This window comes from Acomys minous (assembly GCF_964271855.1).
Source record: "Acomys minous genome assembly, chromosome: 11".
NCBI lineage: Eukaryota > Metazoa > Chordata > Mammalia > Rodentia > Muridae > Acomys > Acomys minous.
In genome coordinates, this window is record NC_140492.1 from 79,035,666 (window position 1) to 79,050,773 (window position 15,108).

General features: G+C 40.8%; 1 protein-coding gene across 2 annotated transcripts in view; it reads right to left on the bottom strand.

Moving 5' to 3' along the window:
* FAM81B (family with sequence similarity 81 member B) overlaps positions 1-15,108 on the bottom strand; it is a 53,893-nt gene that overhangs the window by 14,457 nt on the left and 24,328 nt on the right. For both annotated transcript variants that reach the window (XM_084802216.1, XM_084802215.1), the window contains exons 7-8: positions 8,641-8,770; positions 3,119-3,225 (exon numbers count right to left, since the gene is read on the bottom strand). In XM_084802216.1, coding sequence (XP_084658342.1) covers positions 3,119-3,225; positions 8,641-8,770 — 237 coding nt within the window. The remainder of the gene's footprint in view (positions 1-3,118; positions 3,226-8,640; positions 8,771-15,108) is intronic.

Genomic DNA, 15,108 nt, shown 5'->3' on the forward strand with positions numbered 1-15,108 from the left:
TCCTATAAATCGCAGTCTGCTAAGCAGCACCATCAGTAAGAACCATTTAGAGAGGAGCTGGCATAAGCTGCCCCTGCCAAGTCATATTAAAAGATGGCTGCTTTTCATGCTGGGCAGACTCAGTATGAAAGCACTGAATTGTTGACTTAAGATATTACTTAGTGGAACGGCTGACTAAGCTGCCTCAGGAAGGAGACGGCTCCGTGGAGAACTCCAGCGCGCATGTCTGTTGTTAGGTCTGGTGACAGGAGGCGAAATTATAGGCATCACTAGGAAGCTGCTGCACGACATGAAGGCTGCTAAGGTCAACTAAACTTGTTTAACTGAAAAATTTGCTAAAGTCTCTAAATGAGAATTTGCTTATTTAAATTTAGTCTTAAGGTCATGAAAATATTTGTTGAAGCCATTTCTTTTGTTTAGAGACCATGCTTCGTTTACAGAGAAAAAAAAAGTAAATACCATACAAAATTCACTCAAAATGTAAATTTATATGTCTCAAAATTCTAATATTAGTGGTGACTTTTATTCTTTTGGAAAATTTCAGAAGTACTTACTGTTGTTTAAAAGCAATTTTGATCTTAATGTTAAAATGTAACATGCCACGTTAAAGAAGAGATCCTCTGCCCTAAACAGCACCCCCACCATACTTTGCATTTATTCAAAATGCACTTGTAATACACATCTCAGTCAAAAGACCAACAGCCCTAGTGGGAAGGAATTCTTCAAGGTACTAAGGAAATGACTTTAAAATTTCGATGCAAAATTTGACAAATGGTAAGAATAGGCAAATCTCAGGAAAGGAAAGTCAAACAGTGGGAAAGGATGTAAATTAAAATACATACTTTTTTTTTGAATCTGGCAGTCTGCAAACATTACTAGGGAAGCAAGCCCAGTTCTAGTGAAAGCATATGGAAAGACCTCTGTCTGTGTTGCTGACAAAATGCAGACTTCTATACTAGTTAAGAAAGAAACTTACAAAATCCAAGCAGTTAACTGTGTGAAGTTCACTGGGATGCATAGACTTTGGGTCTGGTTTATTTCACTGTGTTTTTTTTTTAATTTGAAAGTTCCTTATACGTTTTTAAAGAAGTATACTCTTGAGCGTCAACCTAGGAATTATTATCTTATTATGCTAATTAAAATGTAAAGTTGACATGCAAAGTAACGGGCTTTACTATGGCACTTTTGTACTTAAACATCATTACGTTTTATTCTTTTTGTTTGTTTGTTTTGTTTCAAGCCCTGGTCATCCTGGAACTGGCTCTGTAAGCCAAGCTGGCCTCAAACTCCAGAGATCCCTCTGCCTCCGCCCCTCCCCATCCCCCAGCGCAGCTCTTATTTATGCCTGTGGCTCACTCTTCTTCTCTCCCCTCTTTATGGTCTCCCTCCCTTCCCCAGACAGTCTTTCTTTCTGCTTTCACATCATAGGGGTTCCATCCACTCTCTCTCTCTCTCTTTCTCTCTCTCTCTCTCTCTCCCCCCCCCTCTTAAAGATTTCACACATGATAGAAAATATGCAATGTTTGTCTTTCTGAGTGTGGCTTATTCCACTTAACATAATCTTCTTCAATTCCACTTCCCCATAAATTTCATGATTTCGTGTTTTCTTTATAACTGAAGGAAATTCCATTGAGTATGTACTACAGTGCTTTTTATTCTTTCATGTATTGATGGAGATCTAGTCTCCTGCCATTTTTTCAGTTGTAACGAGAACAGTGATAAACAGAGATGTGCAAGTGTTTCTGTGGTATCGTGACTGAGTGCCCTTCATGTACTCAAGGGTCACATGGCAGTTCTGTTTTTAGTTTTTAGTTTTTAGTTTTTTTTTTTTAGGGGCCTCGATGCTAACTTCCATGGTTGCTGCAAAAGGTTATATATTAAATTGTATATCTTAAAATGTCTGTATTTTCACTTTCCCTTTGAATATTTTTCTTTGCTGTATTCCAAAAATAAGGGGACAAATTAGATCAACCCCACAGCTGCGTACTGAGTCGCCTCAATGGGCAGGAAACTTCATAATCTGAAAATATTGTCCTCAATATAAAGAAATTTATATTCTTCATTTACTTGACAAATTCATTTCTCCAAGATTTAGTAATAACTTATCATCTTTTTGGTTACATACATCTTCCATTTTAATATGAATAAAGTAAAGTAAATTCACATTATGGCATACTGTCATGTGTTAGCTTTGTGACTTTGGAGTATAAATACTATGGCATCTCTTATGTGGGAATACAGAAGAGATGCAGAGAATGCAGACAGGTTGGTATTTCCTAGGCAATACAGGACAGAGAGGCAAAAGAACAAGATACAAGGAATGCTAAAATCATAGTATCTAAGTAACTAGAATTTTCCTTTGTGCTGTATTTCTGTTACATGGTGGACATTTAAGCAAGAAAGGGAGCCTTGAGAACGATGTCAGCCACTCAAACATTTGTTTAGTCCTGTTTATTACATTCACTTTCAAGTAGAGGAAAATTCAGTTCAGAAGTTATAAATACCAGAAAGGGCAAAGCACTGAGTACACAGCCACAGAAGAAGCTTGAATAAACCAAAAGTGTTCTAGAGATTTTAGATAATCTTTGGTAATCAATTTGTGTTCAGTAAAACTTTACACTGATACATTTTAATATAAAATTGGTAATAAATTAAATTACACTGTAGGAAGTGTTAGAGAATGTCTTATATATATCAGTTGATACACAAATAAACCAGTAAAACTGATATTCATGGACTGAAGAGATGACTCAGTGAGTAAAGATGCTTGGCACCAAACCTGATAACCTGAGTTGAACTCTGGGACTCACATGATAAAAGGAGAGACTCAACACCTGCAAGTTCTCCTATGATTGCCAAACACACCTCCATAAATAAATAAATGTAATAATTAAAAATGTAAATAATTCAATTTATGTTAAAATAAATATTCGCATTTATTCTCTTTTGAACACTGTATAAATTACCTTATTGTAGAATGTCCCCGGAATTGATTTATCACTTTATTTCTTGTCCAGGCTCAAATTTCTGGAATAGGTTTTATTTATTGCCAGTGCTTTCATTATGCAAAACTCTTTGATATTCACTTAAGAGAATTAAAAATGATCCATTCACTTACTTGAATTCCAAGAGGTTCATTTCATGCTGATAATCTCCCTGGACCATCTTTAAGTTTGATGTGTGCTCAGATGTAGATGCCTCTATCTTTCCTAAGAGCTGCATTACCTAATGGAAGCACAAGATGTTTGTGTGTGAGAGCAAAACCACCAGCACTTATGAACTTATATGTTCTTTCTGAAGAGTCCCAGAGCTTGCCTGCATTAGAAACTATTCACGTGCCACAAGACCAGGTAGGCTGCCCACAGACCTTCCCCACACTTTCTTTTGCCACAGACCCAGTTCTCAGAGTGGCCTCTAGTGATGTACGCTCCACCATAACTCCTGTGGGTCCCACAAATTATCCCCCTCTGCCCTTCCCACCTCATCATTGTGTCCCAGCATCCTCTGATCAACCACAGGCCACATCTGCCAGAACCCCAGGCAGGCTGCCCTCAGACCTTCCTCATTCTTGTTACTCAAGACATAATTCTCATGGTCACCTCTAGCACTGGGACAGAGCACCAGGGGCAGCTCTCCATTCCCTGTCCATGCCTCTTGTAGATCCCTCAATAATTTCCTAATTGCCTCCTCTTCCTACAGCATCCAACACCAGCAAGCATTTCACCCCCACCCCGACTCCCACCTCTGTGAACAACCTGGGCTAGCAGACAAGGAAAACAGGCAGCACTCATCCAACACTCTCTGAAAATCTAGAGAGGATTCCGAAACCAAGAAATAAAACTCTCACCCAACAAAGACAAACAGAGACATCAACACCTAGACCTATAATCACCTCAAACCCAGATGCCTAGACACCAGCATAAAAACACAATAAATGACAGCCAGAGCAATATGTCTCCACCAGAGTCCAGCTGTCCTACCAGGCCCTGAGTAGTCTAACATAGCTGAAGCACAAGACAATAACCATCAAACCAGCTTTATGAAGATGATATATGTCCTTAATTAGGAAATGAATAAACCCCTAAAGGAATTCAGGAAACCACCGCAAGCAATTGTAGGAAATAAAAAAATCTATTTACAAAAAAGCAAACAAACAAAACAAACAGCAGAGAGAGACAAAAATGTTCAAGACCTGAAAATGGACATAGAAGTAATAAAGAAAACACGAACTAAGGGAATCCAGGAAATGAAAAATTTTTTAGGAATTTGAACAGGAACCATGGAGTCAAAGCTTTACCAGAACAGTACAAGAGATGGAAGAGATAATCTCAGGCATTGATGATGTGATAATAGGAATGGATATGTCCATCAAAGAAAGTATTAAATCTAAAATACTCCTGAAACCCCCCAATCCAGAAAATCTGTAAAACTATGAAAAAAATGAACTACACATAATAGAAATAGAGGAAGGAGAATAATCTAAGCTCAATAGAAAACATTTTCAATAAAATCATAAAAGAAAATTTTCCTAACTGAAAGGGGATGCCTATAATGGTACAAGCAGCACAGACAATACCAAATAGACTGGACTGAAAAGAAAGTCCCATTATCACACAATAATCAAAACTCTAAACATATAGAACAAAGAAAGAATATTAAAAACTGCAAGGGAAAAAGATCAAATAACATATAAAGACAGACTTATTAGAATTGCATCTGACTTCCCAATAGAAACTCTAAAAGCCAGAAGGGTGTTGACAGAAGATTTGCCGACTCTAAGAGACCACAAATGAGAGCCTAGACTATTATACCCAGCAAAACGTTCAATCACCATAAATGGAGAAAATAGGAAATTACATAATAAAGTCAGAGTTAAACAATATATATCTACAAGTCCAGTCCTACAAAAGGTGCTATAAGAAAACAAAACAACAACAAAAAAAAAAAACAAAAAAAAACCAAGATTAGCTACACCCATGAAAACTCAGGGAAACACCCACTCACACCAACACCAACACCACAACCACCACCAACAAAATAACAGAAATCAACAATCACTATTTATTGATATCTCTCAATATCAATGACTTCAATTCCCCAACAAGACACAGAAGAACAGAATGGATACAAAACAGGCTCCATCCTTCTGCTGCACACAAGAAACACACCTTGCTGGGCAGTGAAGGCGTACACATTTAATCCCAGCACTTGGGAGGCAGAGATAGGCAAATCTGTGAGTTTCAGGCCAGCCTGATCTACAGAGCAAGTTCCAGGACAGCCAAGACTATGCAGAGAAACCCTGCCTAGAAAAATGACAGAGAGAGAGGGGGAAAGGGAGAAACAGAGAAACAGAGAGAGAGAGAGAGAGAGAGAGAGAGAGAGAGAAACACACCTCACCTCAATGTCAAGGATAAAGGATACACATTACCTCAGGTAAAGGATTAGAAAAAGATATCTCAAGTAAATGGTGCCAAGGATGCAGGCTAGTATAGCCATTTTACTATATAATAAAGTAGACTTCAAGCCAAAATTATTCAAAAAAGATGGGGAAGGGCACTATGACGTAGTCATCAAAGGAAAAATCCACCACTTAGGGCAGATGAACCAGGGATGGGTTGGGATGGGAGCAGGAGGGATGGTGAAATGGAGGATTAGAATGTGTGGAGAGACAGATGGAACTGGGAATGGGTGGCATTAGGAAGATGGTATGGAAACTTAGTGCAGCTTAAACCATGACATCTATAAGGGTGACCCTAGAGAGGACTCCTAGTAATAGAGGGTATGGAGTCAGAACTGGTGATTTTTTTTTATTTTATTTTTTTTGCCAGGCAAGGCTTCCAGTGGTGGGTCTAGGTTGAGTTGTTGGGTTGTTGGCCCAGGAGATCCTGTGGAGATCCCTAAACAACCCAGGCTGATGCTAGGACAGAAGGTCACTCTTAGAAAACTGACAGTGGGTACCCATTGCTGAGGACATGCTGGTACAAGCTTGGGGCATTCACCTCTGCGTTCTGGTTTGTTCATAATGAGAAGGTATTCTGTAGGCCATGGAAAGAGAAAACAAACCCAGACAACAACCCAGTCACAACCTGTCCTGCATACAAGATACATTGCATACAAGATGCAATGGTGGCACAGAATAGTAAAAAAAAAAAAAAAAGAAAACTCAATGAAATATTCTGCTACACTCATCAGTGCCTTGCCCATCATCAGAGAAGCTTCCCCAGCAGCAGATGGCAGCAGGAAAGACTACAGGATTAAGAGGGGATTGAGGACACCAGAAGAACATGGCCCACAAAGTCAACAAAGCAAGGCTGATGTGGCCAGAGACTGAAGTGTCAAGCATGGGACCTACATGGGTCTGTACCAGGTCCTCTGTGTATGTTATGGCTGTTAGCTTTGTGGTTTTTGTGGGACTCCTAACAGTGGGAGCAGGTGTGGCTCTGACTCTTTGCCTGCTCTTCAAACTCTTTTCCTCCTATTGGGCTTCCTTGTCCAGCCTTGGTATGAGGACTTTCACCATGCCATGTTGTGTTTTGTTTTGTCTTGTCTGGCTTTTGCCTCTTGGAGGTATGCTCTTTTCTGAAGAGGAAATGGGGGGGGGATTGATCCAGGGGAAAGAGGAGGTGGGGGGAACTAGGAGGAAGGAATGGAGAAGAAACTGTACTTGGCATGTAATGTATGAGAGAAGAATCTATTTTCAAGTTAAAAAAAAAAAGAAAAAGATTCAAAATGACAGTTATAGTATTCTCATGAAAACAGTAATAGGAAGTAGTCCACTCCATTGTCCTTATGTCTGTAACGTTCTGTAGGTAATAGGATATCTGGTGATACTACAAAGATATACTATTGACATCACTTCATTAATCAGTTTTATTGTTTCTTTGTTTTCTCTCTTCCTAGTCACAGTCTGTCCTTCCCCTACTATATCCTCAGCCTCATGGCCAACGCTAAAAGCTCAGATACCTAATTGGTAATGTGTTAAGCGCTCAGACACTTATTGCAGAGACATTTGCATGCAGTCAGGCTCCAAGGGAAACACACATGGTGGGCATGAGATTTGACCTCTATAATTTCCAGATAGTGTTCTAACTTGATCACAAGGAAATAACTTGTGACATATAGGATGGGAAAGAAGAGGTTCCAGAAGCTTTGGGGGAAATTCCTTTAGATACAAGAGCTGGATTTAAAACAAACACCTGACAACAACACACAATTGAGCCTAAACAAATCCCAGAGAATGAACTAGCCACGGCTCCCACTGTAGATGGATGCTAAAGACCAGCATCTTCCAATCAGCAATAGCCTTAGCAACGGAAAAGGTGAAAAGAGGCATGGGGGTGCGACTCAGGTCCTCTGGAAGAACAAGGAGGACTTTTAACCAGCGAGTCACTTCTCCAGGCCTAATAATTACTTCTAAATGATTTATTTGTTCTTTACTAGTCAAATAAGTAGAGTGCAAACGATTGCAGCAAGATACGAAAAACACAAATTTTATTCCGATGTATGTAACAGCCCATGACACTGGCAAACAGCTAGCATACACTGATTCTTTTTCAGCACCAGTGAATATCTATCTGCAAGTCAGCCCTGCGACCTGAAGGGAATTTCAAATGGCTCCCGATTCAAGAAGAAAAGCGTAGGCTACACGTGTGCACTGTGCTAGGTGGAAATTAATATGCAGAGCCACAGTCCAGACACTTGGGTGCAGAAATAGGGTTTCACGTGCCTCGGACAACTACTGCAAGGGGCAAACCTGGTCCTTAGCCTTGACTACTTAAAACCAGTAGCATTCAGAGTCCCCTGAACACCCTTCCCACATGCGGTCCCAGCTGTCTCTGAGCGCCATGCCTCACAGGGACAGTTTTCACTCAGAGAACTCGCTAACTCTCATGGCATTGAGTCCTTCCTCTCCTGTTTATGTCACAGGAATCAGGTTTCTATTCCCCTGCCTCACCCAGCGCTCCCTCCACTGTTCCCCACAGACATCCCCTCAGTGAGTCTCCTGCTCATCTAATTCCTTCACTGTATTTGCTTCTCTTGGGTCTGGACTAACACAAGCATCAGCAAGAAAGCCCCTCTGCAAGCAGCTTACCTGGGAAATGAGAGTGTCACACAGTGACAGGACACGGACAAATCTACAGTCGAGGAACAACTTGCGGGTAGCTCCTTATCAGTGGGCAGAACCAATCAGAAAGCCCAGGCAACAGGCAGGTCCAGTGAAGAAACTGAGCTTAAGATGCAGGTCTGAGGATTTGTGTGCTTCTTGTAAAAGATCTAAGCTACCACAGGGTTTGCATAGACAGGTAACATTACCAACGACGCTAATGTTGGGCCTTTAATAACAGCTTCCATGGGAGCTGCTTTTGTGAATAACCCTCATCTCTACAGTGTAGAAAGCAGACAGAAAGTAAGCAAATGTCAGCAAGGGATGGAAGCAACCGATGATCACAGTGGACACAGAAGGGCACTCACTAAATATTGGTTCAACTGAGCTCATAATGTATATGAATGAGCTTCAGATTAAATCCCTTGAGGTAAAGGGTTCTCTTTTCTGAGTAGGCCTTTTGAGGAGCTATCAAAAGTTACTGCTGGCAGTAACATACAATGTCCAACAAATCCTTTTTTTTTTTTTTCAGTTACCTTCACATCCAAGTTCTTGGAAATGGTTTCTATGGCAGAAACGAGTTCTTGAACTGACTTCTCAACCTGCCGGCACTCGTGCCTGATGAACTGGATGTCCCCGGAAAGCTTCACAATGCTTGAATCACATCTAGAGTCAGGATGGAAATGTATGTGAGGTCAGCAGGCTCCCAGACTGTAAACTACAGCAGGAGCTGGGCGCTTACTTGATGCCAAATTTCTCCAAGTCTCTGAGTAACATGTTGGCAGATGTGGGGGCACGCAGAAACGGAGAGAAGCTGGTTTAGTCACACTGGCCCAGTCACAGTGCTGAGGTACTGTTGGGAAAACTACAGTGACTGGGGAAAATTTTACATTTCAGCTGTAGAAAAAAATTTCCTTTCCTTTTTCCTTTCCTTTCCTTTCCTTTCCTTTCCTTTCCTTTCCTTTCCTTTCCTTTCCTTCCCTTCCCTTTCCTTCCCTTCCCTCCCTCCCTCCCTCCCTCCCTCCCTCCCTCCCTTCCTTCCTTCCTTCCTTCCTTCCTTCCTTCCTTCTCTCCTTGCTTCCTCCCTTCCTTTCTTTTTAAACAAAGTCTCACTGTGTACTTCTGCCTGGCCTGGAACTTGCTATGTAGACCAGGTTGTCCCTGAACTCAGAGAGATGTACGTGCCTTGTCTCATCAGTGCTGAAATTAAAGGCATGCACCACAGTGCCTGGCTAAGCTAAGTGATTTTTACAGGTTTTGGTGTTTGGGTAATATGCTCGGTTGCCTATTGTTAGGAAGTTCTGATTTCTCTATCACGTTCTAAATCCACATTTTTCTCTCAACCCCCAGCTGCCAATTTTCTTTTGGCTAGGAAAAAAAGTCTCAGTCAAACAAAATGTTCTACTCTGTCTTCAAAAAACAATGTCCTGTTCTCCTAGCATCTAACAAAACGTCTCTTCCTGGACTGGCCTCAGATTGGTGTTGCCCTGTAGGACAGGCGGTTCATGTTGCCACCTGAGTGAACACTGGTCCCTAGTGCTGAGTGTTTTAGGGAAGGAAGCCTGGTGAGAGAGAGAGACTGGCAGGGAAGAAAGCACAGAACCACCTGCCCCTCTACTGTTTCGCAAGCCTGTCTTGGAGAAGCTACCTGCTGCATTAACGATCAGTTTCAGCTGTTGCTCATGCGGGAAGAAATAGAGGACAGAGCAGCAAGGACCTGGCTGTCTGCAAGGCTCAACGCTCAGAGTGTTCTTGGACAGTTGTTCTGTAAAAACAACAGTTTTTGATTGCTATCAAATAATAGCTGCTTACTAGGAACCATTTCTGTCACACCAAATAACATAAATACGTTAGGATTACTAATATATATTTTTTTGTTTTGTTTTTGTTTTTCAAGACAGGGTTTCCCTGCGTAGCTTTGGTTGTCCTGGACTCACTTTGTAGACCAGGCTGGCCTCGAACTCACAGAGATCCGCTTGCCTCTGCCTCCCAAGTTCTGGGATTATAGGCGTGCGCCACCACGCCTGGCAATTACTAATATTTCGTAAACTCCAGGACTAAACTTTTTTTCTGATAACTCCTCTGGAACCAAAGGTGAATTAAGACAGTGATCTCTTCCTAGCATTCCGTGAAGGGAGGGTGTAGGCGTGAGGTTACTGTGTAATTCAAATGGTGATTTCTGTACCCTCCATTTCTGCCTCTCTCTATGTTGTGTTAATACTACTTCCCAATTATCCTCTGATATGCCAATAAAGCAATTTACAACCAATCACTGAGCAGGGAAGAGAATAGGGCTGGACTTCCTGCCAGCCAGGGGAGGAGGAATAAGAGGAGGCAGTAGGGGATTCAGGCAGGGATTGAGCCGGCAGAGAGGTCCAAGAGATATTAGAAGGAGCTGGAGCATGAAAACTACAAATTGCAAGTATCTCTGGGATGCATGATGGGAGGAAACCAAATTAGCTTAGAGGGTTAAGAGTAGATTAATAACTGCTCAGTTCTTGTGCTGTGAAGCTTGTTAAAATAATATAATAGGGTCTCAATTATTTCTGTGATAGCTGCGTAAAGAGAGAAATTGAGAAACAAACATAGTTTTATAAAAATAACTTTAACACGAGGCTGTGGCTGGAAGACAGGAGGCTGTGGGGAGACAAAATTAGGAGTCAGTCAGATCAAGACTGAAACAACATGCTATGCACCTGTGTCGTGTTCAAAGACTGTTTTACACATTTGTGTATAGAAACCGTGACAGGTGGAATGGAAACTCCGTTGATTTGTTAGAAGGTCCTTATGTGAATCCACGCTGAGATCACACCACCCCAAGACTAGGCATGGGTTGTTGCTACTTCCACTAATTCCTGTCCCCTTCTGCCACCTCTCCTTCCTCCCCACCCTCAGGGGCAGCTGGCATGCATCTCTCTGTCTATCGCTCCAAGTGGTGTTCTTCAGTTTGGAGGAAATCACTGACCAGCACCTCTGACAAATTCCACATTATAGTAAAAGTGAAAGTGGTTTTCTTTTCATTTTAAGTTTTCTATTAGGACTGAGATATCTTGAAGGAGAAGTAAGCAAAATGTCTCCATTCTGTCCTGTGTAGACAGAAGTACCTTTTACTCAACTTTTATTATCAAAGAACATGATCATTGTTTTTAATCACAGATCAACATGATTTATCATTTAAAAAAAAATTCAAGTTGGCCCTGTAGTCCTAGAGAGCCAAACATGACAATGGACTGGCCAGCTGCAGCTGCTGCTACAGATTTTGTGTCATGGCCATTCCTGTGTGTGCCCTGCGCACACTCACCTTTCTCTGTTTGGACTTAAGGTCAATCTATCAGAGGAGAGGATATCAAAGGAAGCACAGTGAGAAATACAACAGTGAGAAATTCACTTCAAAGGAAGCAGTTGCTTTCAAACTACCAGTACATTGTAATGGAGGAAGAAGTGAAAACCCAAGGAATCAGAACTTTAATTAGGGATTAAATATTAAAATAAATTATTGAGGCTGATTTATGAAACAGTAAAGTGTTTGCTAAGAATTATGTTAAAATAACTTAATTTCAATTATAACAAAATGCTCATTGGTATTAAAATCACTGCATGTGGAAAGGCAGTAATCAAAATGCCTTGGTTTGTCCATTAGTCCTTTTTTTTTTCCTGGCAAAAACACAAAAAAGAGGCAGGGAAATTTTAAGTCTCATGGCTCTAAGCCAGAGATTGTCTCAGATAACCAAATAGATTTCAGAAATTTTCCATAAATATTAGACATTTCAAGGAAAAATAAGACCTTGTCCTGAAGTTGTTACTTAAGATTGAGAATAGAGATTCATAAAATATTGGAGACAGTGGAATGTGCTAGCAAGTGTCTGTATGTACAGGTCCTTTGAGAGGAGGGGGACATTAGTAGTTTAGTCAGCCTGGATAGTACAGCAGGGCTTTGTCATAAGATAGACAGACAGACAGACAGACAGACAGACAGACACACACACACACACACAGAGAGAGAGAGAGAGAGAGAGAGAGAGAGAGAGAGAGAGAGAGAGAGAGAAGAGAGAGAGAGAGGAAAACAGAAAGTGACAGAGTGGAAGGGGAGAAAGGAAGGAATTCAGTAGTAAAGCCGGTAATTAGCTTGATTCTGTACTAAAAAAATAAAGAGATTTAAAATAAAAAATTAAACTGGAGCAAAGGAAAAAGAATATAACATCTTCTGGATGTTATTCTATTGGTCTCTCAATTACTTAAAAATGTGTGTGGGTGTGTGTGTGTGTGTGTGTGTGAGAGAGAGAGAGAGAGAGAGAGAGAGAGAGAGAGAGAGAGAGAGAGAGAGACAGAGAGAGAGAAAGAGAGATGCCAAGGCTCACCTGTGGAGATTCAGAAATCAGAAATCAGTTTTCTCCTTCCACTCTGGGTTTGGGAATTGAACTCAGGTCTCTAGCTTACACTGCAAGCACTGGTACTCAATGAACCTTCTCTTGGGCCCTTGGTTACTTTGAATCCATTTGGTCTTTGCCTTAAGTACAAAATAGAATTTATAAGAAAGAAATAACAGGATTTTAAGTGTCACCAGTATACCACCAAACTGAACCAAATTATTTTTAATTCAAAAGGAAGTGTTTGTTGCTTATGTTTTTTGAAAAATATATATTTAAGTAGGGCCATAGGTTCATCCATGTTTATCTTATTATCTTGATTTATAACTCTCCCAAATCTAAAAATATGTTTTCATGTATCTGATATTGAATAGTAAGCATGGAATGACATGTAAATGTTGTCTTTATTTATGTAGTCTCTGGTTTTCAGTTAACTTTTCTGTGATGACTTTCTAGCCATAAGTATTATTTCCTAAACAGAACTGAATTTTAGGGGAACAGAGTGGTATTTCAGAACTGTTGGGTCTTTCCTAGTGCCACAAGGTTATTTGTGTTGTAGGGCAACATAAGCCCTGAGCTCCTCAGCTGCCTCTGCCCATCCAGCTTCTCCTTGGAGCTCCATGCCCACAGCCTTCTCAGATGAGAGAGGTTTGGAAGCAAGGCACCATCACTTCTTGCTTCTTTCTTCCAGCTGCCTCTCATTTCATAGTTTGATCCTTTGCTGAATAATCGGGGGAGGGCAGGTATTCAACCATACCCCAGACCAAAAATTTGGATATGCTTCCTAAACTTTTTGACATGTGTTCCTCTATCCTAATTAATGTTGATTTGTGTGGTAATTCTATAGATCTTACTTTTCTATGTCTGTCTTCTGCACTGGACATCGATGGCTAGTGACTTAGTTTAGGCCCTAGACACCTCTACCCTGGGTTGCTGCAACAGACTGCCTCTGATTTCTATGCCCTCTTACTATATGCACCACCAATTCAGATATTATCAGAATGCCACCAAATATATTGCCACTATGACCTAAAATTCTTTTCTGGCTATTTACAGCCTTCTACATGAAGCTCAAACTCCACAAGGGCCTTCATTTTTCAACTTCGGTTGTTTCTTTGGCATTATCTCCCATTTCTCCTTGAATACATATTCCAAATATCATAACAAGAATACTCATCTCATGGTCAGGCCTTGGAAAATGCCTCATCAGACCTTCTCTTTGCTTGTTTCCATACATTTTTCTCCTGTGTGAAGTGTTTTTTCCACCTTTCTTGGCTTATTACTACAAATCCTTCAAAAACCCATCCTGAGTATTGCCTCCTGGAGGAGCCTCTTCTGCTCAGTCTGATTTGAACATTGTCATCACTCACCAGGCTTTCAGGACAGCATTATCCTCATTGCTGGCAAGCTGTTGAGCGATCTGGTTTTGCCAGGTGGACAGTGGAGAGCCACTGTGTTGCTGAATCTTAGCTTGGCATATGATAGATACATGGTGAATGAATCATGTGTTTTGGTTTTGGTTGCTTTGAGATTGGGGTCTCTCTCTGTAGCCCTGGATGCCATGAAACTCACTATTTAGAACAAGGTGGCCTCGAACTCACAGCGAGCTCCACTTGCTTCTCCTTACCGAGTGCTGGGATGAAAGACATGTGCTACCATGCTCATCTGTGAACGCATTTTTATTTAAACGATTGAATAAATATCCTAAAATTCTCTGACTTAACTCTGTATTGTCCAAAATTCAAGTACTGTCAGCGTGGTAAAATAAGGAGGCAAGGTGGCAGATGACTGGAGCTCCTCCCGGATGAGTAGACTTAAGGCCTGCATAGAGGCCATCAGGTCTCTGACACATGAGGACACTGTTAATCACTCTGGAAGATGCAGCCCTCACAAGACCATGGAACCTGCTGTCCTGCCACAGTTCCCAGCCACTGTTAGATACTTGAGTTTCTGCTCTTATAAACACCTAGCTTCAGGTGTTCTGTGATAGCTGAGTAGATAGACTAAAAACTTTGACTTAGAAGGCAGCCATCTTGTTCTCATCCAATAATTTACATTTTGGAAAGAGTAAAATGAAGGTAGGAAATTCAAGGAGCAAGGAAAAGCTTCTGGCAGAAGATGTAGAGACTGAAAATATAAAAGGAAAAAAATAAAAAAAGAAAGAAAATATAAAAGGGAATCCACTCACAAGTAAGTTCTCACATGTCTGTCAAGATGGCCCAGCCATCTTCGTTCCCTGACTTCTCATGTGTCTGTCAGTGTTTCTACCATTGTCATTATCTTTGGATTTTTTCCTGACCCATACACTACTAACTCTTGATTTAAACATCTTATACCAAAAAGGCTACTTACAACATCTGTTGGGCTGATATATACATAATCACTGTCAATACTTTATTTCTCAGGACACATGTGGGGACTTTGCATGTTTATGTGGGTGTTCAGGGTATAACTTATGGCATCTGCTCAGGTGAAGGCTCTAAAGACAACATTCTGGTAACTTTCAGTAGTAAAAAAAAAAAAGGACATTCTGTGTAAGCATTCATGGAACTAGGAGTGAGCATCAGACTTTCAAAAATTTAAGAGACGGTTTCTCAACTACAGGTCATCCATTTAGCTCAGTGTAAATTGATCCTT